This window comes from Arachis duranensis, chromosome 1 (genome assembly GCF_000817695.3).
Source record: "Arachis duranensis cultivar V14167 chromosome 1, aradu.V14167.gnm2.J7QH, whole genome shotgun sequence".
In the NCBI taxonomy this organism is placed as follows: domain Eukaryota; kingdom Viridiplantae; phylum Streptophyta; class Magnoliopsida; order Fabales; family Fabaceae; genus Arachis; species Arachis duranensis.
In genome coordinates, this window is record NC_029772.3 from 50214284 (window position 1) to 50242044 (window position 27761).

Genomic DNA, 27761 nt, shown 5'->3' on the forward strand with positions numbered 1-27761 from the left:
CGATCTCAACTTCCATATACATTTGATCCTTTTTATATATCCGTGCCAAGCCAACTATCAAATCTTGGTTCATGGACCATCTTAGGATGTGCCTCAGTCCTCCAAAACCCATGTCCTCGACCTCTTGATATTTGATCAGATCTTTGTGTATCAGATGCTCCATCATATTTGCGATGGCAATTGGAGAGCATTGGTATCAAGTGTTTTTTTGAAAAATTCATACATTGGTTAGTTTAGTCACTCGCTAACCCTAAGAATTTGTGAACTGTAAAACAAACTATCTTTTTAGAACTCTCTGCTTTCTTTGGCCTTCCAACTTTATTTTTAATATTTCTATCATTGAGTTCATCAAACTTGTCCATAAAAATAGTCTTATCAGCTATTTTTCTTTCTTTGGACCAGCACAAGTACCTTTTCTTATTGGCATTGTGGTTGTTGAGTGCATATTGGATACATAAAAAATTAGATTTAAGTACACATCCATAATTATAAGAATATACGAAAATTATTTTATTAACACATCCAAAACTCATATGAGGAATCCAGAACATATTGAAGATTAATTTATAATTTTACACATCCAACATTACAAGATTTGCAAATAACTCACTCCAAATCATTCATAAAACAAATAAAAAATTCATATTAAGAATGTACAAAAACAAAAATCTTATACAAAAATATATAAAAATACAAACACATCCAAAATTAAATAAATAAAAACACATCCAAAATTAGGTATTGGCACATCCAAATTATACATAGATTAAAAAGATATAATCTTTTACTAGAATAGGTGAGAAAGACGAAAAGCGCATTACACAGATGAGTTTTGATGCGTGAGCATCTTGTCTCCCTTTTTTCCCTTGTTTTCTAGTCGTTTTTAGTTAAAATTATTAAGTTTTATTATATTTTAGTGCAAAAATCCTCTTTGGATGCTACTTTGAATTGTTTTAGTATTTTTATGATTTCAGGTAAAATTCAGAGCAAGTTGGTAGTGTTTTATGCAAAAAGGAGAAGATTTGGAGCGACCTGTCTAGGCGCTAAACGCCCAGCTGGCGTTTAGTGCCAGCAAGCCTTGAGAAATATGACATTCTTTGCCTCTTTGGGCCAGGCAATCTGAGCCAAGCCCACACTTTTGGAGCATCTCTAGTAGATTTAGCTTTTATTAGTTATCTTATCTTTTATTTTTGTAATTTTTATTTATATACAATATCTTTTAGTTATAGGATTTAATATTTTATTTTAGTTTCAAATCAAATTAGGTTAGATATAAAAAGGAAAAGATTCACCTTTTAGGGGGATCTTCTCACATCCGCACGTTACACTTTTTAGAACCCTTGTTTTCTCTGTAAGTCATGAGCCACTAAACTTTCTTGGTTAAGGTTAGGAGCTCTATTTATTTCTATGGATTAAGACTATTACTTTTCTATTTTAATTAATGTACTGATTCATTTTCAAGAATTACTTTTGTTCTTCATTTTATGAATTTGGGTGGAACGAGAGTATGAACCTTATTCTAGATGCGTGATTGTGACCCTTGGAAAAGGTCTCTAACCTGAACACATCTTGAAAGTAAATTCCTCCTAGATTACTAATTGCTTGATTTAATCTAGATACATGATATATAATCCGTTTAGCTTTGGGTAATTAGGATTTTTGTGGCCATAAACTAGATTTGAACTTAACCCTCTAATCGGAATCAAGTGACCGAGAGATTGGCGGTTGATGAAGGTTAGATAAGACTAAATCACTAAGGGATTAGAGTTTAGTTCAATTACAATTTACCATGAAATGAATCTTGCATGATTAAAATAGTTAGTCAGAAAACTTAATCTACAAAAGTAAACATCTCTGATACCTTAGTTGCTTTCTCTTATTATTTCTGACAAATTCTCTTATTTGCTTTCTTTACTCGTGAATCATTGTTGAATGCAATTTCAAACCACCAAACCAACTTTTCTGCCTGGCTAACTAAACCAATCTGTTGACCATTGTTGCTCAGTCCATCAGTCCTCGTGGGATCGACCTTCACTCACTTGAGGTATTACTTGGACGACATGGTGCACTTACCGATTCAGTTGTGGATACTCCAAAAATTCGCATCAAGTTTTTGCCGCCGTTGTTGGGGACTGATGGTGATTGATAACTACCAGTTGTCTGATTGCTTAGATTAGGTATTTTTCTTAGTTTTGTTTGTTTAATTTTCTTTAATTTTTTGAAATAAGTCTTGTTTCTTTTTCCTTAATTTTTTATTTTAAGTTTAGTGCCCCCGTAGTAATTTTTCTTTTTAAATTTCCAAAAATATTAATATTTTTCCTTGTTTAATTTTTTGAAATTCTTTGGTTTATTTCTTTCTTATTGGTTTCCAAAATTTTTAGTTTAATTGCTTGCTTTGTTTTATTTTTTTTCTTTTTATATAGGATACCTCACGAGGAATTCTCTACACTCTGACGTAGAGATTCTCACTTTTCTTTATTTTTTGTTTGTTTATGAGCAGAAACAGGGACAAAGAATTCCTTCTTGATTTTGATCCTGAACTTGAGAGGACCTTGAGGCGGTGTTTGAAACAAGCCAGAGCTTATAGAGCCGGTGAGAATCTCAGGGACACTTTTGAGAAGGAAGCCATGGATCCCAACAACCCCAATAATGTTGTTAATGTTAATGGTGGGAATATGAATGGTAATGAGCAAGATAGGAGGACGCTAAGCTCCTACACTGCCCCCACTCCTGACTTTTATAGGCGCAGTATTGTCGTACCTCCTATTGGTGCAAATAATTTTAGGCTGAAGCCACAATTAATCACTCTAGTGCACCAAAACTGTCAGTTTCATGGGCTCCCATAGGAAGATCCAAATCTATTCATCTCTAACTTTCTACAGATTTGTGACACTGTAAAGATTAATGGGTGAATCCTGAAGTCTATAAGCTCATGCTCTGCCTATTTGTTATGAAGGAAAGAGCAAAGTAGTGGCTAAATACTCAGCCCAAGGAGAGCTTAGACTCTTGGAACAAGGTGGTCAATGGATTTTTGACCAAATTCTTCCCACCCCAGAAGCTAACTAAGCTGAGGGTGGATGTTCAGACTTTTAAGCAGAGAGATGGTGAGTCCCTCTATGAAGTTTGGGAAAGATACAAGCAGATGATCAGGAAGTGTCCCCTATATATGTTTTTAGATTGGACCAAGCTACATATTTTCTATGATGGCCTCTCTGAGATGGCAAAAATGTCTCTGGACAATTCCGCAAGAGGTTCTTTGCACATGAAGAAGACGCCTGAAGAGGCTAATGAGCTTATTTAGATGGTTGCTAACAACTAATATCTGTACTCTTCTGAGAGAAATTTTATGAATCCTATGAAAAAGGAGTTATGGAGGTGGACACCCTGGACGTCATTTTAGCTCAGAAAAAGATCATGTCACAACAAATCAGTTTGATTACTCAGCACTTGAGCGGGATGTAAGTCTCAGCTGTTAATACTCAAGATGCATCTTATGACATGAGTGGAGGCTTCAACTAAGAGGAGAATTATGGTTATGCTCAACCCACTCCTGAACAAGTTAATTATATAGGAAATTCCTCCAGAAATCCCAATAATGATCCTTATTCAAATACCTTCAATCAGGGATGGAGGAATCACCCTAATTTTGGGTAGAGAGAGCAACCCCAGAAGCCCCAGCTGAATTTCAACAAAACTCTCAGAGTGGTTTCAATCAAAATAAGTTTAATAATTTCAACAACCATCAACTTCAAGCTTTTCAACCCCAGCAGGCGCCTACTCAATCTCAAAGCAACTCTGACTTAGCTTTAGTAGTTGCTGAGCTCTCCAAGAGTACTCATAATTTTATGTAAGAGACTAGAGCTTCACTCAGAAACTTAGAGATGCAAGTAAGATAGTTGAGTAAGAGGATACCTGAGAGGCCACATAACACTCTCCCCAATGACATAGTAACTAATCCAAAAGAAGAGTGTAAGGCCTTCACAATGGTTAAGGAATCCATACTGAAGAAGGAGGAGCAAGTTGCTAAGGGGTCAGAGGAGAAAGAAGCTTCAGAAAAGGCTGAAGTTACACTATAACAAGAGCATAAAGAATCAGACCCTCAGGAGCTCCAAGAGGAGACCAAGGACAAATATTTCTCTCAGTTCTAGGAAGTCTTTAAAAAGTTACACGTCAATATTCTTTTGGCTGAGACTCTTGAGAAAATGCCTCCCTATGTGGAATTCATAAAAGGCTTACTCTCTGAGAAGAATGTATTAAAGGGAGATGAAATAGTGGTCTTGACCAAGGAATGTAGTGCACTCATTCAGAGCAGGCTGCCGAAGAAGATTCCAGATCTAAGAAGCTTTCAGATTTCTTGCACTATTGGGAATGTCACCTTTGACAAAGCCTTTTGTAATCTTGGTTCAAGTATCAATTTGATGCCTTTGTCTGAGATGAAGCTACAAATTCAAGAGGCACAACCTACAAAGATAGCATTGCAGATGGCTGATAAATCTCTAAGGCAGGCACATGGGCTGGTGGAGAATATCTTAGTCAAGGTTGGAAAGTTTTTTCTCCCTGCAAATTTTGTAGTACTTGATATGGGAGAGGATGCAAATGACTCCATCATCCTAGGAAGACCATTCCTAGCCATTGGAAAAGCTCTGATTGATGTTGAGAGAGGTGAGTTAGTTCTAAGGATGCATAAGGACTACTTGATATTTAAGGTTTTTAGACCTTCATCACTCTATGGAGAGGGAGGTGCCTGCATGCAGTGTTCATTGCTTAAGCCTCCTCCCTTAGTGGGAATCAATACAATTCTCCCTGACATCAAACCTAAATTTGGTGTTAGGCATTCATCACCCACCAACGAGTGAGGAGGTCCCAAGAAGAAGGTACCCAAGGGTTGAAGGAACAAGAAGATTCCCTCTGAACACTTCTCCCCTGAAATAAAGGTGGTGTTCACTAGAAGTCCAGTCCTACCTCATATAGTAAATAGGATCCTATCTCTTGAGCATATTGTGTTGGTACATGATAGCACAGGAAAGAAGTCCATAGTGAGGGTGAGGACGTAAGCCCCTATGAGCCTCCTCCTTAAAGGAGCTGACCGTCAAGCTAGTGACGGTAAAGAAGCACTTGTTGGGAGGCAACCCAACTAAGAGTATCCTTTAGTTCTTATTTTAGTTTGAGTTTCATTTATTTTTCAGTATTTTTCATAGCTTTTCCCTGGTTTAATTCTGTTTGTGATCATGCACAGTGCTTAGAATAGGGACAGGAGGACCCAAAAGAAAGAACAGAATTCCCTAGAGCAAGGTTAATTCGAGGTGCTTGGGCGTTAAACGCTAGGTAAGGAGTTTAGCACTAGGAATGGGGCAAAGAGCACTGGCGTTAAACGCCAAGAGGGCGTTTAACACCAAGGACGGAAAGCAGAGATTGGCGTTAAACGGCAGGAAGGCGTTTAACGCCCATGAAAAGCATATTTTTCACCCCACCAAGTGCTAAATGCCAGCTGAGTGTTTAGCACCACACATGACTCATCCCAATGAAAAAAAAAAGTGCCATTACTAGCGCTAAATGCCAGCCAGGCATGTCAATTTCGAATGTGAAGGAGGGAGTTTAACCAATGGTTAAATCCCAACCCCCACCCACTTTGACCATTCAACCACATCTTTTCTCTTTCCCCTTTACCCACTATTCCATCCACATTCACCCCCCACTTCCCTATACACCTATCACCTCTCCATCCATATCAAATCCCATCAATCTCTCCACTTTTACCTTTCCCATATTCACCTACCCTTTCACCGATTAACCACATTCAAATTTCATTTTGACTCCCACACTTACCCCCTATAACCGAACATTTTCCCCCCACCTCTATAAATACCCACTTCTTCACCTCGTATCCCCACACCTCCAACTACCATATCCCATCCTACCATCTCCTTCTTTGCTTACACTACCTTTTTCTCCTTTTTCTTTTCCCCCCACTAAACCGTAGTCCCCTCCTTCCACTATTCTTTCTCTTTTGATTCTCTATTACCACATTCCCTTTTTCTATCTTTCCTAAGGTTCGCTTTGATCTTCAGCCAAAGGAGTACCCAGAGATCCAGGAATAGATTTTGATGAGGGGTTGGAAAGTTCTGACCAACCCCGTAACTGATATGGGTGTGCTTATGATTAGGAAGTTCTACGCCAATGCTTGGGTGACCTACAAGCACGCCACTAGCGTTAATTCGGATATGAAGAACTGGTGCACCATGGTCTGAGGGGCGATTATGGAGTTTAGACCAGAGAGGGTGAGGGAGATACTTCACCTGCCACCATCCCGAGACGACCCTTACTCTTACACGCAGAGGGTCAATACTGACCAGAGACTGGACCAGGTCCTTGCTAATATTTGCCTCCCTGGAGCATAGTGAAGGAGGGATGCCAGAGGTCAGCCGTACAAGCTGGGCAGGCACGATCTGAGGCCAGTTGCTTGAGTGTGATTAGAATTTATTTAGTGCTCCATCATACCTACGAGTAACTGATTTGAGGTTATAGTGGACCAAGCAGTGATGATTCATTGCATTATGCTCGGTAATGAGGTGGAGATACACCATGTGATTCCTCAGGAGCTGTATCGCATAGCCAAGAAGGCCTCCACCTCTACGAGATTGGCATTTCCTCACCTCATCTTTTTTCTATATGATTCCTCAGGAGCTGTACCGCATAGCCGAGTCCACATTGATGGCAATAACTCTATTGACATTGACCGACCTATCACCAGGAGGGGTATGGAGTATGCTAGAGAGCATGTGCATGCACCACCATAGGAGCCAGTTCCTCCTCCTTAGTAGGAACTTCTGCAGATGCCTCAGGAAATTCTATTTTCCTCCCCGTGATTACTGGGACCAGTTGACCGCATCCATTTGATCAGCTGAAGATTGAGCATCAGGACAACTCAGCCCTCCTACACTAGCTAGTGGAGGAGCAGCTGAGGCAGAGGCACGACTTAGTAGGGGTGGCAGAAGAACCCGAACCCGCGGGTACCCGACCTGCCCCTACCCGGTCGGGGCGGGTTTAAACCCGACCTGAAGCGGGGCGGGTAGTTGAACGGGGCGGGGCGGGGGCGGGGTCATAATAAACCCGCGAGCGGGGTGGGGCGGGGTCGGGGTTAGGGTGAACCCGCCCCTACCCGCCCCGGAGTGCACATATATAAATACATAATTTTTGGGATTAGGGTTCAGTTCTCACCCACCGCCACTTACCTTTAGTTCCCAAATCCCAACCCTCAACTCACACAGTCACACCTCTTCAGACTTCATCTCTTCTCCAAGGACGCCGCCCTCTTCAGCTCTTCTCCAAGGCCGACCACCTCTGCTCAGCTGCACCATACCTCCAGTCAGTCTCCGTCAAAGCTCGTCCGTCGCTGTAGCCGGTCGGCGTCGCTCCCACTTTTCTCCTCAGCGTCACTGTTCTCACCGTCACTGTCCTCGCCGGCTCGCCTCTCCAGTCTGCGATCTCTGGTCTCTGCTCGCCTCCCGTCATCGTCTTTCTGCTAACTGGTAAGCACTCCTCTCCGACTCTCTTCTTCAGTTTTTTTAAGTTAATTTTTATGATTTATTTTTTATGTTAAAATAGTTAAACTAGACCCAATATTATTTATGATTGTTGTTGATAGTTGATAATCTGATTTTGTGGTGTTAATGGTTGATTTTGTGATGTTAATTGTTGATGCTTTGAATTTTGATTTTGTGTTGTTGATGTTTTAAATTTGTAAATCTGATTTTTTATTTTGTGTTGTTGATGTTTTAAATCTATAAATCTGTAAATCTGATGTTTTAAATCTATAAAATTGTAAATGATTTTTTATTCATTTCATCTGCAACAATTTTCTTTTTGAATGCAACATGCAGTTATGGATTATGCTGCTTTTCAGTTATAAATGAATAGGGAAAAACATACGGTGCTAAAGCTTTTTTTCATTTTAATAAGAAATATTACTTTGAAACTACACTCCTAACAGATTCCTTCAATGCTTTCCTGATCAAACTCCCATTTTTTAATTTAATTCTGTGTATTATTTTTATGATTATGTCTTGTTCATTATTTGTCTCATTCAATTGTTTTGATTTTCATTCCTTGCTTCGGCTTTATTTTTTTCTGTCACTAGTTTGATTTGTCCGTATTATTCCTATTATATCTCGTGATCTGATTAGCTTGTATTCAGCATGTTGTGTGAAAAATTGGATTATCATTATTAAAAAAATATTGAAAGTTCTCTGTTCTTATTATGAATTTGATGTAAATGGATTTTCATTGTTAAAATACATTGGAAGGACCTATTTTTTTATTGTTTAAGAGAGCATGTAGTTTTCTTATTTGAAACACTGAACATTTAGTTTTTGAGTTGGAGCTGAAATGTGTCAGTATAATAATTGAAACTAATAAATTCTTTGTTGGATGTTAATTATAACTGAGATTTTTATTTTGAATGAATGGCAGAGATAGGTGAGGAGGTGAAAGCAATTGTTTCTGAGTCTGTGCTTAAGAAGCAGAAGAGGGAGGAGGAATGGGCCTTAAAGAAAAAGGAGGAGTTTAATGCTGCAAAGAAGAAGAGAGTTGAGAGCCGCAAGCTCATTTACAGCAGGGCAAAGCAATATGCAAAGGAATACCAGGAGCAGGTTACATTTCACCTTAATCTATTTCCCTTTTTCTCTGATTTAATGTTTGTTTCTGTTTCCTTTATTACTTAATATTTATTTATGTTAATTTTTTACATAATACTAATTAATTTATTAATTTCTACCTCTTTTGATTTTTAGGTTTGAATCTTGACCTTCAAACCTTTAATGATGATGAAGATATGAAAAGTGATCAAGAATAATGATTGAAGACTCTTTTGATGCAATTTCTTTATTATACTATTAAATTTGTAGTGATGAAATATTTTTTTTAATTTTTTCAAGTTATTTGACACTGTTGCTTCGGGCGGGGTCGGGTAGGACAAAAACCCGCCCCTACCCGCCCCACTGCCACCCCTACGACTTAGAGGAGCTGAAGTGCTAGAGAGGATTCCCAGGAAGGAGTAGTAGCCACTATAACTAAGGTGTTGAGTTTCATTATCTCTTGCTTTATCTATTTTTCTATTTTTCAGTATTTTATCTTATTTTCTGTTTTCGATTTAAAGCTTTTGCATGATCATTAGGAGTGTTTTATTGCTAGCTAGTTTAGTTATTTATTTTTATATTTTATTCTTACTTAGAAAGATGTCTCGTGTATTACTCACTGAGCTTGAAAAATCGAAAGAAAAAGAAAAGAAGTAGTAAAAGTATGAGGCTTGAGTGATATATTATGAGTTTTTTTAGTTACTTTGATGTGGTGGCATTATCTTTTATTCTGAATGTATGAATAAACAGTGCATATTTGATATTGAAGTTAAAATATTGGTTCTTAAGGTACAAGAACCTAGAAAAGTATTATGAAGTCTCTAAAGTGAGTGAGACATTGATCTTTGAAGCATAACAAATAGCAAAAAAAAAATAAAAAGAAAATAAAAAGCAAGGTCCAAGGCTCTGAGCATCAATGATTAGGAGCGTCAAAATTGATCAAAAAGCTCAAAAGGGTTGTTTTCCTAACCATATGCTTGTGGTGTGAATGTTTCAAGTAATCCTTGAGATAGAGCACTAAGAGTTGTGACCAAGTTCAATTACTGAGTATGCCAAAGGCTCTGAGCACCACTGTCTGGGAAAATGAAAAGAAAAATTAGAATTCAAAGAGTTCCCCAATTAAGTACTTGTGGTGTTCTTGTATCAAGTTAAGCTTGAGAATAAAACACTTAGAGTCATGGCTAGGCTCAAGGTGCAAAGCACCAAGAAAAAGCTGTGTTCAAGGATCAATTAGAGCCTAAGGAAGAGAATCCATGATATTATCCGAGTTCTAGTGCTGAAGTATGTCAATATTTTGGAGTTTCGAAGGAAAGTGATATGCCAACCCTATCAGAATTAGAGTGTCATTTGCTCCACTCAGTACTCAAACATGAGCCTAAATGAACACTAAAGCCTTGGGCATTTTTCACCTCTTTTCTCAGTATCATATTGTTTTAGTTGTATGAGGACAAGCAACAGTTCAAGTTTGGTGTTGTGATGCGTGAGTATCTTATACCATTTTCCCCTTGTTTTCTAGTCATTTTTAGTTACAATTTATTAGTTTTATTATATTTTAGTGCAAAAATCCTCTTTGGATGCTACTTTGAGTTGTTTTAGTATTTTTATGATTTCAGGTAAAATTCAGAGCAAGTTGGCAGAGTTTTATGCAAAAAGGGGAAGATTTGGAGCTACCCGTTTGGGCGCTAAATGCCCACCTAGCATTTAGCGCCAGCAAGCCTTGAGAAATAGGATGTTCTCTGCCTCTTTGGGCACTAAACTCCCAACTGGCGTTTAACACCAGGCAATCCGAGTCAAGCCCACACTTTTGGAGCATCTCTAGTTGATTTAGCTTTTGTTAGTTATTTTATCTTTTATTTTTGTAATTTTTATTTACGTACAATATCTTTTAGTTGTAAGATTTAATATTTTATTTTAGTTTCAAATCAAATTAGGTTAGATAAAAAAAAGGAAAAGATTCACTTTTTAGGGAGATCTTCTCACATCCGCACGTTACACTTTTCATAACCCTTATTTTCTCTTTAAGTCATGAGTCACTAAACTTCCTTGGTTAAGGTTAGAAGCTCTGTTTATTTCTATGGATTAAGACTATTGCTTTTCTATTTTAATTAATGTACTTATTTAGTTTCAAGGATTACTTTCATTCTTTATTTTATGAATCTGGGTGGAACGAGAGCATTAATGGACTAAACAATAGTGGTTAATTGATTATTCTAATTAGACAAACCAAAACTTTGAGTAGGAGAATCAAATGTTGAAAAGAGGAAAAATAAATAGTAAAGTAGTGAATGAAAATATTGATGATGAGAATGTTAAGGTTTCAGAGATGTTCCCTCTCTAGAAAAATAATCCTTGTGTTTATTTATTTAGAGACATGCAGAGATCAATTCACGACAAACCATTAATAATCAAATTCCAATTCCTTGGCAATTCAATTTTCTTTTAATTACTTAATCGCTAATTCCTTAGTCAATTAATTAAGAAAAAGGGGTTAAGCACAATTCTGATTTATATTCACATAAAATTCAAGAGTGATCCTAGGTTGAATTATATGTCACTTATTCAAACTAGTTCTAAACCAATTAAAAATCATGAGAGTTATAAAGATTCAACTTTTTAAAACAATATCCCATTTAGATTGAAAAGTCATGAGAAATATCTTTCAAGCTAATTCCAATATTAAATATTTCAAAATGTTGAGTTTGGAAAACTCCAAAGTATTATGATGATCAAACATTGTTAAAAATTATTATTAGGAATTATTAATTTGATTTTGGGTTAAAATTATTTGATAAATATTTTCTGTTTTGTGTGCAGAATTTTGATCATTGGGCATAAGCAACAAGAAGCACAAAATGTTGACAAAATATTCAGCCTTTGGTACCAAATGTTTTAAACATTGTAGCTGAACTATTCTCATGTTGATTGGGCCAGAGAACAAATGTGAAGCCTAAATCTATTTCTTTGTGGCCCAACATTTTCATGGGTCCAAAATTAAAAAAAAAAAGAAAGAAAGCAATGGTGCATGCTTTCCACGGATACCTACTCCCCTCTTCAATGGAATTCAAAATTCATTTAACTTGGTTTAAATTGCATTGGTAACAGGAGAGAGAAAATTCAAAATTGATTTGATGGCAATTAAGAGATCACATGTTACTATGCATAAGGGATTGGAAAGTGGAAAGTTAACTCATTTTAATTTCTTTCTTTACTTCCAAAGTTTTCTTTTCTCTCTCTTCTCTCTCTTGTTTTCGTGTGTCAGTTCCATCAGGGAAAAAAGATGGAAGAAGCTATCAGAGGTAGAAGCAAAGAATCTAGGAAGAAGCAAGCGGCCAAGGTGATGATGGCCCTTGTAAAAAGAAGATCTACAGTATAGCGTGGCTGAGATCTTTACCACTAATGGCAAGATGTGGTGAAGAAGTCTCAAGATCTCCATGCCTAAAAATGGTAGTAATCCAATTCGGTCAGAGAAGAAGATCCCTGTGGTATGGCTTGTTTCTAATTTTTGTTCATCCATTACAGAAGTTAGCTACTGTAGCTACATGAAGGAGGAAGCAAAAATGGAACAGATGGAGCTGTCAAGGATCAAGCGTTCATCAAGGGTTAGAAATTCTTCTTGGGGACCAAGTCAAGATGGAAGGCTCAGATTGATGAAACTTGTTGAGAAAGGATAAGAGAGAGGTAATTGCATGTTGATTTGCTTTCGGTTTTCACTCTCTCCTCTCTCTGCCCGAACCGGTCTTTTGGATTGAAGAAGAATAAGTTAGTTCGGTTGAACCGTTTCAACCTTGGAAGCTTCCCCTTCTATAATAAGGGTGAACGACCAAGGTGTTGAGACAAGGAGAGTAAGCTCAGAGTTCTCATAGCTACCCAAGCTAACAGAAGTTCTTCTCCTTCAATGTGTTTCATTTTGTATTTTCTTTAGTTTTTCCTGTCTAAGTCTCATGGTGAAAAAGGCAAACAGTGTGAGGTTTTGTAAGAAAAAGATAGTGAGAGGAAAAAGACAGAGTGTACAAAATGAAAGAAAAAGCCATAGGTGTATTAGAGGTCTTTTGTACATCTATGTGTTGTGTATCATGATTCTGTGGGAATTCCTTTGCAAGTTGGGTTAGCACTTAGTAGTTGAAAGCTTGGTAGGTGACCAAGTCAAGTGCAGGATTAGGGATAGATTCTAGACTTGTCTCGGATAGGAAGGGTAGTTCCTAGAGAATAATTAGTGTCTGTAATCAGGTTTGATTATAGTGAAATTCTGTCACTGTTGTAATGGAGATTGGACGTTGGCTGCATTGCACTTAGCAGCTGAACCAGGATAAATCTTGGCGTGATTCTCTCTTTCTCTTCTACTCTATTACTGTTTCTGTTGCATAGGAGAAAAAATTGAAAAATATCTCTTCACCAGTCACAAGACAAAAAGAAAATGTCTCTTGACCAGTGACGAGACAAAAAGCAGAAATATCTCCTAAAGCTTTCTTAAAAGGGCAGAAAGTGTTCTCAGTAAAAGGGGCTAAGATTCAACCGTCCCTTCTCTTAGCCACTGATAACCATCAATTGCTATCAGAGCTTGGTCTCAAAGAGATCAAGCTTTGCAGCTTGGAGAAACGATCCTGATGGCGGATAACAGTGGCTCAAACCTGGTGGCCTATACTCTGACAGAAGGACAGTCAAACAACAGACCCTCACTCTTTAATGGAAAGAACTACACTTATTGGAAGGAAAGAATGAAGATCTTTGTTCAATTAGTAGATTACAGACTCTAGAAGATAATTCTAGAAGGTCCTCAATTTGCAACCACTACATGAGCTAATGGTGTGGTTTCTCTCAAGAATGAAGCCAGCTGGACAGAAGAAGACAGAAAAAAGGTGGAGCTCAACGCCAAAGCTATCAACTTACTCAACTGTGCGATCAGCTTCGAGGAATACTGACGGGTATCAAAATGCACAACGACAAAGGAAATCTGGGACAAACTTCAAATCACTCATGAAGGTACAACCTTAGTAAAGAAGACCAGAATAGACATGTTGAATAGAGAATATGAAATGTTCTCAATGAAGGAAGGAGAATCGATAGATGAACTGTTTGAAAGATTCAACATCATCATCAATGGCTTGGATGCTATGGGGATTACATATCCTGAATCTGTGCTTGTGAGGAGAATTTTGAGAAGACTTACAAAAGTGTGGAAAACTAAGGCAATAGTGATATCTGAGAGTAGTGGTCTTGATTCTATGACTTATAATGACTTGAGAGGAAATTTACTTGTTTTTGAAAACACATATTTGAAAAAAGATACAAAAAAAAAGGAATAGCTCTGAAATCTGTTACTAACCCTCTGGATGATGAATCCAGTGATAACTCATCTGAAAATGATTTTGTTTTGTTTACTACAAAATTCAGAAAAATGGTGAAACTGAAGGAAAGAAGCAAAGGGAGCAGCTCAAGAAAACCAAAGAAAGATTTCAGTAAAGTAATCTGCTACAACTGCAAAGAGGCTGGGCACTTCAAATCTAATTGCCCTAAACTAAAGAAGGAGGATAAGAAAAAGAAGGGAAAGAAGAAAGGACTGATGGCCTCTTGGAAAGACTTGGAAAATGATTCTGATGAAGATGAAGAATCAGAAACTAAGTCTCAAATTTGCCTCATGGCTGATCACGTAGAACAGGTAGTTTTTCATAACCCTGACACTGAAGACCTTCATCTCATGATAGATCACCTCTCTGAAAAGATTAGATGCTTCTTAAATGAAAACCAAAATCTTGAGTCTTAAATCAAAATTCTTAAAGCTAAAAATAGTTTTCTTAAAGAAAAATTGAGAGAAGTTGAAACCGATGTTGATCTTGTGGAAGAAAACAAGCGGTTGAAAGCTGAAATAAAAGGTTGTGAAAATAGCATTCTGTGGTTGTATATCTAAATTGTTTCGAAGAAAATGAGAAGCTGCTCAAAGAGGTAAAAATACTCAAAGAGGACTTAGCCATTGATAAACCACTATTTTATGGTTTATCTTGTGCTTAATTGAGTGGATTTTATCAACTCTTTACCCACTTATTCATACTATTTGCATGTTTTACAATTCCTTCCCAGAATTTGTTCTATGATTGAAAATATGCTTCTTTGGCTTTTATTTTCTTTTATTTAATCCTCTCTTATTACCATTAGATGCCTTGATATGTGTGTTAAGTGATTTCAGGGATTACAGGGCAAGAATGGCTTAGAGGATGGAAAGAAAGCATGCAAAAGTGGAAGGAATACAAGAAGTTGAAGAAACTGCAAAGCTGTCAGCCTGACCCTCTCGCACTAAAACGACCATAACTTAAGCTACAGAGGTCCAAATGATGCGGTTTCACTTGCGTTGGAAAGCTAACATTTGGGGCTTCGATTTGATATATAATTTCTTATAGTGGCCGTACAGATAGGCGACGCGAATGCGTCATCCACGCAGACGCATCGCATCTGCGAAAATCAGCATGGCAGATTTCGCAAACAGCGAATCCTGGGCTATTTCCGGCCCAGTTTCAAGCCCAGAAAACACATATTAAAGGCTGCAAAGTGGAGGAATGAAGGGGAGACTTCAGATCATGCTCTCATAATTCATAATTTTAGTTTTAGATGTAGTTTTTTTCTCTCTCCTCTCTCTTAGGATTTAGGTAGAATTTTTAGAAATTAGGATTTAATTTAGCTCTTCATATCAGATTCAATATTCCTTTATTTTGATTTCTCTTCTACTTTGATATATTTTAATGCTTTTATTTATGTTTGATTTATGTTGCCCAATTGGCTTATGAATATTTTCCATGTTAGATTTTACTGCTTTGAATGAATTTGAGGTATTCCAGATATTTATGATTTTAGTTTAGCTTTCTATATTCCTGGCTTTGGTTGATTAATTGGTGACTCTAGAGTTATCAAACTCATTGTTTATTGAAAATTGGATTTCTTCATTTCATTAATTCAAGTTCCAATAACTCTAGCCTTTCTCAAGGAAAGACTAGGACCTGAGGAATCAAAATTAATTCATCCACTTAACTTACCTTCATAGTTAGAGGTTAACAAAGTGGGAGAAAAATCCAATTCTCATCACAATCGATAAGGATAACTAGGATAGGACTTCTAGTTCTCATACTTTGCCAAGAGTTTATTTTACAGTTATTATTATTTTATTTTACTTGTCATTCAACTAACCTTTTACCTTAATCCAAAATCCCAAAACATACCTTTGCATAATCAATAATAAGAACACCTCCCTGCAATTCCTTGAGAAGACGACCCGAGGTTTAAATACTTCGATTATCAATTTATTTAGGGGTTTGTTACTTGTGACAACCAAAAAGTTTGCACGAAGGAATTTCTGTTGGTTTAGAATCTATATCTACAACGCAACTATTTTTATAAAATTCTTTACTAGCAAAAATCCCAACGTCAGCCATCTTTGCTCTAAGTTCAGAAAATTTAAATCAACTCTTAGCTAGTCAAAAACCTCTTTATGATAAAGCTTGGTTGGATTTTTATAAAACTGCGAAATCTGTTGAAAAACCTTCTTTTACAAACATGTCATCATCTTCAAATGATGTAAGCTTTCAAAACCCAACAAGCTTTATGAAAACAGCAACTCATAGATTTTGTAGACTATGCAACCGAAATGGAGACTTTCCTATTCAATATTACTTTGGTGAAAGAATGATTGGAAACAAAGTTTGTAAAATTGTTTGTGACTATAATGGCTTGGGACAAAGAAGATGGTTTGACGTCAAAGGATCCAAAAAGATTTGGATACCTAAGGTCACTTGAGCTTATTTTGTAGATTTGCCTAGCATCTAAGTGTAAAGACAATATGTGGTATATGGATAGTGGGTGCTCTAGGCATATGACCGAAAAGGCACTGTTCTTTATCAAGCTTGATGAGTATGATGGAGGGTTTGTTACTTTCGGTGATAATGGAAAAGGAAAGATAGTGGCCATAGAAAAAGTTGGTAAAAGTTTCTCTTCTTTTATAAATGATATTTTACTTGTTGATGGTTTGAAACACAACCTACTAAGCATAAGCCAATTATGTGATCTTGGTTATGAAGTTATTTTTAGAAAATTGGATTGCTTAGTTATTTGTGAAAAATCTGGTGAAATCTTGTTTGATGCCAAAAGGTGTAATAATGTGTATGGATTAACTCTTGAGGATTTAAAAGATAAAAAAGTGACATGTTTTACTTCACTTGAATCTGAAAAATGGCTTTGGCATAAGAAATTAGGTCATGCAAGCATGTACCAAATTTCTAAGCTTGTTAAGAAAAACTTGGTGAGAGGAATTCCTAACATTAAATTTGATAAGGATATTACTTGTGATGCTTGTCAACTAGGTAAACAAGTAAAATCCTCTTTTAAACCTAAAGATGGAATTTCCACCAACAGGCCATTAGAATGTTGCATATTGATCTTTTTGGTCCAACAAGAACTCAAAGTTTAGGAGGTAAACATTATGGTTTGGTAGTGGTGGATGACTACTCTAGATTCGGTTGGGTTCTCTTCCTAGCTCATAAGAATAATGATTTCCATTCTCTTTCAACTCTTTGCAAAAAGATTCAAAATGAAAAGGATTTGAAAATAGCCCACTTAAGAAGCGATCATGGAAAAGAATTTGAAAATCAAGATTTTAAAAAATTCTGTGATAATTTTGGTATTGCACATAACTTTTCATGTCCTAGAACTCCTCAACAAAATGGGGTAGTTGAAAGAAGGAATAGAAGCCTTCAAGAAATGACTAGGGCAATGCTTTGTGAGCATAATGTACCAAAATTTTTGTGGGCTGAAGCTGTAAATACAGCTTGTTATATTTTGAATAGAATCATCATTCAGAAAAGTTTAAAGAAAACTCCATATGAGCTTTGGAAAGGAACCCCTCCTAATCTTAAGTATTTCCATGTTTTTGGATGCTAATGTTTTGTTCTTAACAATAAGTAAAATATTGGAAAATTTGATCTAAAATCCTATGAATGAATTTTTGTTGGATACTCCACCACAAGCAAAGCATATAGAATTTACCTCAGGATTATAGAACCATAGAGGAATCCATACACGTGTCCTTTTGTGATACTAATTCAATTCCAGTGTTGTGTTGGAAGAAGATGCAAGAAGTGAAGCTGACGTCAACCAAGAAACCAGTGAAGAAAATCCCAAATCTGTCCCAAGTGATGAACCTGTCCGTCCAGAAATGTCTCATCAGGATGGAGGAGACATTTCATTTTTGTCTCCTAAACAAGCCAGAGAATCTGGAACAGAACAGTCTACAAAAGCTCATCAAGGCAGAACCTTACCTCAAAGGCCTAGAGAATGGACGTTTTTGAAGGGTTACCCTCATGATTTTATCATTGGTGATCCATCCTAAGGCGTAACCACTAGATCCTCAAGCAAGAAGCAATTGGAGCCATGTAATGTTGCTTTCTTATCCCAATTGGATCCTCTTAATGTGAAGTAAGCTCTTGGAGACCCCTCATGGGTCAAAGCCATGGAAGAAGAGTTGGCTCAATTTGAAAAGAATGAGGTTTGGACACTTGTATCTAATCCAAATGGTAAGAAGGTCATCGGTACAAAGTAGATCTTTAAAAATAAATTGGGTGAGGATGGTAGTGTTGTTCGTAACAAGGCTAGATTAGTGGCCCAAGGTTACGATCAAGAGGAATGTATTGATTTTGATGAGTCATTTGCCCCGGTAGCTAGAATGGAAGAAAATAGGTTGCTTCTTGCCTATGTTGCCCAAAAGAGTTTTAGAATGTTCCAAATAGATGTTAAATGTACTTTCCTTAATGGCGTTATAGATAGAGAAGTATTTGTGGCACAACCCCCGATTTTAAAATAAAGAATTTCCAAATTATGTTTTTAAACTTTCAAAGGCTCTTTATGGCCTTAGGCAAGCTCCAAGAGCTTTGTATGAAAGGCTTAGTGCCTTCTTGTTGGAAAATCTCTTTCTAAGGGGTACCACCGATACTACTTTATTTATCAAAGAATCTAATGATGATATTCTACTTGTTCAAGTTTATATAAATGATATAGTGTTTGGTTCGGCCAATGAAACCTTGTGTGAAGAGTTTGGAAAACTTATGACTAGTGAGTTTGAAATGAGTTTAATGGGAGAATTAATCTTCTTTCTTAGTCTCCAAATTAAACAAACTCCTAGTGGTATTTTTATTCACCAAGGTAAATATGCAAAAGAATTAATCAAGAAATTTGGCCTTGAGAATTTCAAACCCATGGGAACACCTATGCATCCAAATACTAAACTTGAGAAGGATGAAAATGGCAAAGATGTGAATGAAACACGGTATAGAGGAATGATAGGCTCACTCATGTATCTTACGTCCTCTAGGCCGGATATTGTTCAAAGTGTGGGTATATGTTCAAGGATTCAATCTCACCCAAAAGAATCCCATCTTTCGGCCGTCAAAAGAATCATTAGATACATTAAGGGAACATGTGATTATGGATTATGGTATCCTAGATCTAATATTTTGTGCAGTAGGGTTTTGTGATGCAGATTATGCGGGAGATCGGGTGGATAGAAGAAGCACATCCGGAATGTGTTGCTTTCTTGGAAGCTCACTAAACATGTGGTCAAGCAAGAAAGAAGCCACCGTTGCTCTATCCACGGATGAAGCTAAATATATATCTGCCTCTACTAGTTGTTCTCAATTGATTTGGCTAAAAACTCAATTAGAGGATTATAAATTGAAAATCAATAGTATACCCCTGTTTTGTGATAATATGAGTGCAATAAATATTTCTAAAAATCCTGTTCTGCACTCTAGAACTAATCACATCAAAGTTAAATATCATTTTATTAGAGAACATGTGCAAAAGGGTACTATTGATATTCAATTTATGAAATCCAAAAAATAACTAGCTGACATATTCACTAAACCTTTATGTGAAGATAGGTTCTATTCATTAGGGAACAGTTTGGGAATGTTGGATTTGAGTTATCTTGAAAAATTGTGATTTTACTGATTCTGTTTGTTTTTGTCTCGTAGGAAGAAAGGAGACAAATTTGAGGATGTGATAAGCAAGCCATGAAGCAGGGGAAGACTGAACAGTAATGTCATTGAACTTGAGACTAACCAAACCCTTTTTTGGCCCTCTCCATGATTTTGGCCCATTTTCATTTTTTCATCATATTTTCATTAAAATAAGTTTTTTGGGAGGTTATCACATCATATCTTTATAGGGAGAGTTATTGTCAAATCAAAATCTCTTCCTTTTATTCTCTCCCACAATTCAAGGAAAAGATCTTTTAGTTACTTTTTAATTTTAAATTCCTTGATTGATAACCGCTCCACTAAATGCTCATTATTTTAAATAAACCTCTCTCCACTCAGCATTCAATGCGGTTGTAACCTCTCTCCATTCTCCAATCCATTCGGCCATCTCTCCATCTTCTCACTCCCTTCATTTTTTTTCATCATGAAAAAGAAGTTGGCTACTAGAAGAAGCAACCGAACCCCATCTTCCAAAAATCCACCAACCACCTCTACTCCTCAAACTCATACCCATATTCATATACACTCTGTTTCATCTTCATCCCCTTCTTCACACTCAACTGCATCAATGAAGAAGAAAGTGATTCATCAACATACCACTTCTCACAAGAAGGCTGGAAAAGAGAAAGAGCCTATGGTCGAAGAAGAAAAAGCTTCACAATCCTCTCCACCCCTTCACCTCCACGGCGATCAACTCCCCATCCCTCTGGTCGGTCTGCTCCTTCACAGCGCTCAAAGCGCTTCATCCTCCACAACACTCGAGAGCCACCAAACTTGGACTCACTTGATTTTAAAATTAAGTTTAATAAGAATCATTCACATTTTGATCCAGCTCGATTCACATCTTGTGCTGCATATGAGTTCCATTCTCAAGTTTTAGTGAACCGCCATTTGTGCGCCTCGTATGTTATCTTTTTGGAGAATCTGTTTGACAAGGGTATTGATTTTTCTACCCTCTTTGATAAACTCAAATGGACTCCTCTGTTTAAGATTCGCATGCTGGTCTACCCAAATCTGATTCGTAAATTTTATGTGAACATGATGTACCATGATGGAGCCTTACATTCTTATGTAAAAAAGGTGCATCTGACTTTGAACAAAGAGACTATTAGTGCTGCCTTAGGATATGAAGATGAAGGACCAAGGGTATATATGTCAGGTAAATGGGACTCCCAGGTTGGGATCACTCTTCAGACTGCTCTCTCTCAGGTTTGCGAGAATTTTTCTGCTCTTGATGGAACTATTCTGACTCACAAGGCTCTAAGCCCTGTGAAAATGTTACTTTATCGCATTATCAACCACATTTTGATGCCCCAGAGCAGTTCTTATCAAAGAGTAACTGTCTGTGATACTTTGGTTTTATTTGCTGTTCTTAATTCTGCTTCTATTTCTTTTGCTTATCTAATGGTGCGGCACATGTGGGACTGTGTCCGCAGTGATAAGAAGGCGAATCTTCCTTATGGTATTTTTCTGACCTGTATTTTTGAATACTTTAATGTTGATTTACTCAATGAGCCTGTAGAAAACAGGGTTTCAACCTTAAAAGGAGGTGGGATTTTTGGAGCCGTGAAAGGGAAAAAGGGAAAAAGCTCTATTGCATTTGATAGTGAAAGTGAATATCATCCCTCTAAATCTTCCAAACTGTCCGAATCTGTGAAAGATGTGCTGCATGAGTTCTCTCGTATGACTAATTTGATGATCAAATCTTCCAAGGAGGCCAGAAAACAAGCTTATGAAAATGAAAAGGCTTGGACTAAGTGTAATGAGAGAATCAATTTGCTACTCAAAAGCTTTGCAAAGGACATGGCCGATTCAGATGAAGAAGATGATTCCCTTGGCTCCGATATTAATCTTTCTGATGGTTGATGTGCTCTTTGCTGATCGTACCTTTGAACTCTGTTCTTTTAATTGTTCTTTTGTTTTAGTGTCTTATGAACTGTGAGATGATTGTACTTGGCTACTTTAAACTCCTTCATTTTGTTTATTAAACAAATATTTTGTGTGTTCATCATGCTGGTTTTCTAACTATTTTGCAGGTTTACCTCTTGATGACAAAAGGGGGAGGAAAGTAGAAAAAGGGTCTAATCTACTAATCAGATGTTTATTGCTTTGATACTCTGATTATAGTCTTTGATGATTATTGCTTGCTAGTTGTGTTTGATCTGATGTGTTGAATGAACTTTATGTTGCTGGATATTTTTTTGACTGAATGGTTTGGCAAGAAAATTTTTTTTAACATTGATTGAAAGTATGTTAAGACTTAGTTTCAATGTACTCTGAAAAGTACTCGGGCATATTTTTAGTGAGCAGAAGGTTGTCTAAAAGATAACAAATCAAGTTTTGATTATCATTTTTCATCTGCTCAAAAATCAAGCTGTTCAACATAATTAATATTCCATATGTTGAATATATTAGTCTATTTTGGAACTGTATTGTAAGCATGTTATAGGTAATGTTCCCTCTGATAAAAGTGCACATATTAAGGGGGAGCTATGTGACAAATGAAAAGATGGAGGATTCAAAATCTTCAAGGGAGTTCTCTTAATTCTTAACATTTTTCATTGTATTTTTAATAATGATTGTCATCAAGGAGGAGATTGTTGAGTTTGGAAAACTTCAAAGTATCATGATGATCAAACATTGTTAAAAATTATTATTAGAAATTATTAATTTAATTTTGGGATAAATTATTTGATAAATAATTTCTGTTTTGTGTGCAGAATTTTGATCATTGGGCATAAGCAACAAGAAGCCCAAAATGTTGATAAAATATTCAGCCTTTGGTACCAAATGCTTTAAACATTGTGGCTGAACTATTCTCATGTTGATTGGCCAGGGAACAAATGTGAAGTCCAAATCTATTTCTTTGTGGCCCAACATCTTCATGGGTCCGAAATTAAAAAAAAAAAGAAAGAAAGCAATGGTGCATGCTTTCCACGGATACCCACTCCCCTCTTCAATGGAATTCAAAATTAATTTAACTTGGTTTAAATTGCATTAGTAACAGGAAAGAGAAAATTCAAAATTGATTTGATGGCAATAAAGAGATCACACGTTACTATGCATAGGGGATTGGAAAGTTGGAAGTTAACTCATTTTAATTTCTTTCTTTACTTCCAAAGTTTTCTTTTCTCTCTCTTCTCTCTCTTGTTTTCGTGTGTCATTTCCATCAGGGAAAGAAGATGAAAGAAGTTATCAGAGGTAGAAGTAGAAAAGCTAGGAAGAAGCAAGCGGCCAAGGTGATTATGGCCCTTGCAAAAAGAATATCTACAGTATGGCGTGGCTGAGATCTTTACCACTAATGGCAAGATGTGGTGAAAAAGCCTCAAAATCTCCGTGCCTAAAAATGGTAGCAATCTAATTCGGTCAGAGAAGAAGATCCCTGTGGTATGGCTCGTTTCTAATTTTTGTTCATCCATCACAGAAGGTAGCTACTGTAGCTACGTGAATGAGGAAGCAAAAATAGAATAGATGGAGCTGTCAAGGATCAAGAGTTCATCCAGGGTTAGAAATTCTTCTTGGGGACCAAGTCAAGATGGAAGGCTCAGATTGATGAAGCTTGTTGAGAAGGGATGAGAAAGAGATAATTGCATGTTGATTTGCTTTTGGTTTTCCCTCTCTCCTTTCTCTGTTCGAACTGGTCTTTTGGATTGAAGAAGAAGAAGTTGGTTCGGTTGAACCGTTTCAACCTTGGAAGCTTCCCCTTCTATAATAAGGGTGAATGGTCAAGGGTTGGAACAAGGAGAGTAAGCACAGAGTTCTCATAGCTGCCCAAGCTAACAGAAGTTCTTCTCCTTCAATGTGTTTCATTTTGTATTTTCTTTAGTTTTGTTTGTCTGAGTCTCATGGTGAAAAAGGCAAACAGTGTGAAGTTTGTAAGAAAAAACCAGTGAGAGGAAAAAGGCAGAATGTACAAAATTAAAGAAAAAGCCATAGGTGTCTTTGAGGTCCTTTGTACATCTATGTGTTGTGTATCATGATTCTGTGGGAATCCCCTTGCAAGTTGGGTTAGCACTTAGCAGTTGAAAGTTTGATAGGTGACCAAGTCAAGTTCAGGATTGGGGATAGATTTTGGACTTGTCCTGGATAGGAAGGGTAGTTCCTAGGGAAGAATTAGTGTTTGTAATCAGGTTTGATTTTAGTGAAATTCCATCACTATTGTGATGGAGACTGGACATAGCTTGCATTGCACTTAGCAGCTGAACCATGATATATCTTGGTATGATTCTCTCTTTCTCTTCTACTCCATTATTATTTCTGTTGCATAGGAGACAAAATTGAAAAATACCTATTCACCAGTCACGAGACAAAAGGAAAATGTCTCTTGACCAGTGACGAGACAAAAAGCAAAAATATCTCCTAAAGCTTTCTTAAAAGGGCAGAAAGTGTTCTCAGTAAATAGGGGCTAAGATTCAACCCCCATTCTCTTAGCCACTGATAACCATCACAAAGTAATACTAGAATCCAAAATAGAGTTAGAATATTTTCCAATGATTCGAATCTTTAGGGATGAAGAACGAAAACTCAATCATGAAATAGATCAAAGCATAAACTTAAATAAAATAAACTACTTAGATTAATAATCCATAAAAAAAATGCACAAAGTTCCTAACCTTAACAAAGGAGATTAGTTGCTCATGATGGTGAGAAAACAAAAACAGATATGAAAAGTAAGGTGTAAAACGTGATAAAGTCATTGTATAAATTCCTTAGACTTTTTATATTTTATCCTAAAGCTATCTTTCAAATTCAAACAAAATCAAATAGAATCTAATATAATCAAATCAAATCTTTTTCTAATTAATCTTAAACTAAAAGTAATATTATTATTCTATGTGAGATTCAAAACTTGGTGTATTACTTTGTTGAAATTATAGACTTGCAACTTGATCTTGACTTTGGTGTGAAACTTGGACAATTAGTGTGACACTTGGATGAAGTAGTGCTGCACTTGGATGATCATTGGAAGTTGGTATATGAGTGGCGTGCAACACGCCATAGTGGCGTGTGGCACTTGAGGACTTGGAGGTGGAATGCAGGTCCATGGATGTTGGCTTCTTAGTGTGGCACGCCATTGGTGTGACCTTGGAGCCCATCGCAGGCATGTGGCATGCCATTTTCAAGTGTTGCTCTGGAGGTACATGTCACAGGCGTGTAGCAAGTCACATTGGCATGTGGCACGCCATCTTCATTGTGTTCCCTGGGAGGTGCATGGTTATTAGCATATGGAAGGGAAGTGGCGTGTGATTTGGCGTGGCATGCCAATGGTATGGACTGCATGGAAGTGGCAAGGAGAGGGGTTGGCATGTGGCACTTGGCGCTAGCGTGCGGCATGCCACTTTGGGTTGCTTGGAAACCATCGAAGGTGTGTTGCACGCCATACTTGATGTGCGAATTCAGTTTTGGGCATGTAACACGCTGGTTTTGGGTGCTACTTTTACGAGCTAAAAAGTGAGGGTAGTTCGTGACCCAAACTGAATGTCCATTACTAAGATATACATATCATTTTGAAGATCTGGATGTTAGCTTTCTAACGCCGTTAGAACTGTCTTATTTGGACCTCTATAGCTTAAGTTAAGCTTGCTGGAGTATGAATATGTCAGATTTGACAGCATTTACAAATTCTCTTCAAAAGTGTTGCACTTCTCTGGGGCTTGTCTTTAATTTTTTGTTTCCTGGGAGGTTGCTTCCTTTTGCATGCCACCTTCCTTGGTTCTCCCAGGGGCTTCTTTAGTTGTCCTTCTCCTTCATTATTCTTGCCTAAAATCTTTCAACAACTTTTTAAATATATCCAAACTCAAAGCAACTCGAAGAAATATTAATTAAAGTACAAAAATCTCTATAAAAATAAAGAAAACAATAATTTTATTCAAAGAAATAATAAAAAATAACTAAAGATGCTCATGCTTCAGCAACGATGGAGGAGCATAGGGGGATGTGTTAAGATTTAAAATGTTTAAAATTAAATTGTTGAATTTTAGTTTTACTTAAACTGACTTTTAAATTTATATTTTAAATTAAAAAATATTAAATCTATTTAAATGTGTTTGTTTTATTTTTTAAATTAGTACAATAAAAGACTGTTTAAAGAATACATTTAAAGAATAATTAATTGGATTGTAATTAGTAAATAAGAAGTTTTCTTATTTAAAATTGAAAGGGAAAAAAAAAACGAACAAGTGCGCTTACATACAAATCCCTTAATTGAATCTGAGTTGGGATAATGGAACTGGTCAGGTACACAGGTAGACGCCCTACCCAGTCCACACTGTCACACACAACTAGCCTCTACGACAAATGAACCACACATTAACACCAACATACCTTCAATCCAAAATTTTCTATAAAAAATATAAAAAATCTCTTAAATCTCAGAAAAATAACCAAAAGAATAAAAAAGATGAACCCATCATCAAATTCAAAACCATGCTTCAATGGCTGTTTCCCATCTCCATTATCCCTTGTCTCTGCCGAATCCAGTGACACTCCCAAACCGAGATTCAGCAACGTAGCTTTATCAAACCAAGAATTCGCAGAATCAATTTATTCCACTCTTCACCCTCACACATACTTCACCAACCACGAAACTCTCCCTACTCTTCAAGATTCATACTCCAACTTCATCAAAGCGTTCCCAAAATTTCCCAACACTTTCAAAATCGACGAGATTCGTTCCCAAGAGTACCATCACCTCACTTTCTCTAATACTTGCTTCGATTACACAGGCAACGGTCTCTTCTCCTACGCGCAACAACAAAGATCACTACTCTCCACAACTTCACTTGCTGCTGCTTCTTCTTCTTCGTCCACGTTTGCAACCACGGAACCATTATCGTTCTTTGACGTATCGTACAAGTCAGTTACTTTGCCTTCACAGATTCTTTACGGGGGCCACGACACTGAGCTAGAGTTGAGAATGAGCGAAAGGATCATGAGATTCATGAACGTATCAGAATCCGAATACACGCTAGTTTTCACTGCCAATGAGGTCTCTGCTTTCAAAATTTTGGCCAATTCTTTTCAGTTTCATCCAAACGGAGAGCTTCTTACAGTTTATGATCATAGCAGCGAGGCATTGGAAACGATGATACAAGTATGCAAGAATCAAGCCGTGACCCCGCTCTCGGCTGAATTCTCGTGGCCGAGTCTGAAAATGAATTGGCGAAAACTGAAGAAGAAAATCATAGCCAACAAGATAATAAAGAATAACAATGGTAATAATAACAATAAGGGTCTGTTCGTTTTCCCTCTCCGTTCGAGGGTTACCGGGACGCCGCATTCCTATGTTTGGATGTCGATGGCGCAAGAGAAAGGGTGGCGCGTGTTGCTTGATGCTTGTTCCATGAGGCCTAAGGAAACAAGCTCGTTAGGGTTGTCCATGTTCAAGCCAGATTTCATGATTTGTTCTTTCTATAAAGTGTTCGGTGAGAATCCATCTGGCTTTGGGTGCTTGTTTGTCAAGAAATCTAGCATCTGTTCGCTGAAAGATTCTTGCAATGATTCAGCTCTAGGAATTGTGAGCCTTGTCCCTGCATTTAAGAAACAAAATTTGTCATTCATTGCTGCTGCTGATGTTGATGATGAAGAAAATGAACCAAAACCAAAAGACCAGTGTTCCAATTCAAATTCAGTTCCGAAATTAGACTCATTCAACTCTGGGAAGAGATTTGGACACATGATTGATACTTTCGGTTCTGAATGCAGAGGATTGGACCATGCAGACTCGGTGGGGCTAATGTTGATTAATTGCAGGGCCAGGTACTTTTTTTGGTAGAGTGGCAGGTACCTTTTTAGCACTATTAAAATTACCAATTTACTACTCAAGCTAGGTATTAAGTAAACATCAGGAATTTAAATCTTGTCTTGTAGACGATAATTTATTGGTCAACTACAAATTATCTTAGAAATAATGTGAAAAACTAGAAAAAAACTACTAATTTACTCACTAACTTATCTTATTTTACTTATTATATATAGCCAAAAACATTTATCATTTCTTGCTAATATTGACCAAATCTAAATTCTTAAATACTGAATTTTAAACTTTAAATTCTGACAATATAAAAAACAAAGTATTGGCTTCTATTTTTAATATTGATAGAAAGTGTTGTTTCTT

General features: G+C 36.9%; 2 protein-coding genes and 1 long non-coding RNA gene across 4 annotated transcripts in view; all 3 read left to right on the plus strand.

Moving 5' to 3' along the window:
* The first annotated feature begins 4202 nt into the window (after nucleotides 1–4202).
* Nucleotides 4203–4856, plus strand: LOC107488720 (uncharacterized). The gene has a single exon (XM_016109494.1). The coding sequence runs from the start codon at nucleotides 4203–4205 to the stop codon at nucleotides 4854–4856; it is 654 nt and encodes a 217-aa protein (XP_015964980.1).
* A 2368-nt stretch (nucleotides 4857–7224) lies between these two features.
* On the plus strand, nucleotides 7225–8926 carry LOC107488993 (uncharacterized). Its single transcript, XR_001592039.3, has 3 exons — nucleotides 7225–7529; nucleotides 8470–8648; nucleotides 8790–8926. It is a non-coding gene; the product is annotated as an uncharacterized LOC107488993 (long non-coding RNA).
* Nucleotides 8927–25902: 16976 nt separating this feature from the next.
* Nucleotides 25903–27761, plus strand: part of LOC107488983 (molybdenum cofactor sulfurase-like) — a 2566-nt gene continuing 707 nt past the window's right edge. For both annotated transcript variants that reach the window (XM_016109772.3, XM_052253356.1), the window contains exon 1: nucleotides 25903–27403. In XM_016109772.3, coding sequence (XP_015965258.1) covers nucleotides 26046–27403 — 1358 coding nt within the window. In that variant the 5' untranslated portion in view covers nucleotides 25903–26045. The remainder of the gene's footprint in view (nucleotides 27404–27761) is intronic.

Bases quoted from the DNA above. Each gene is read 5' to 3' on its own strand.
- LOC107488720 (XM_016109494.1), top strand. From the start codon at position 4,203: ATGCCTCCCTATGTGGAATTCATAAAAGGCTTACTCTCTGAGAAGAAT.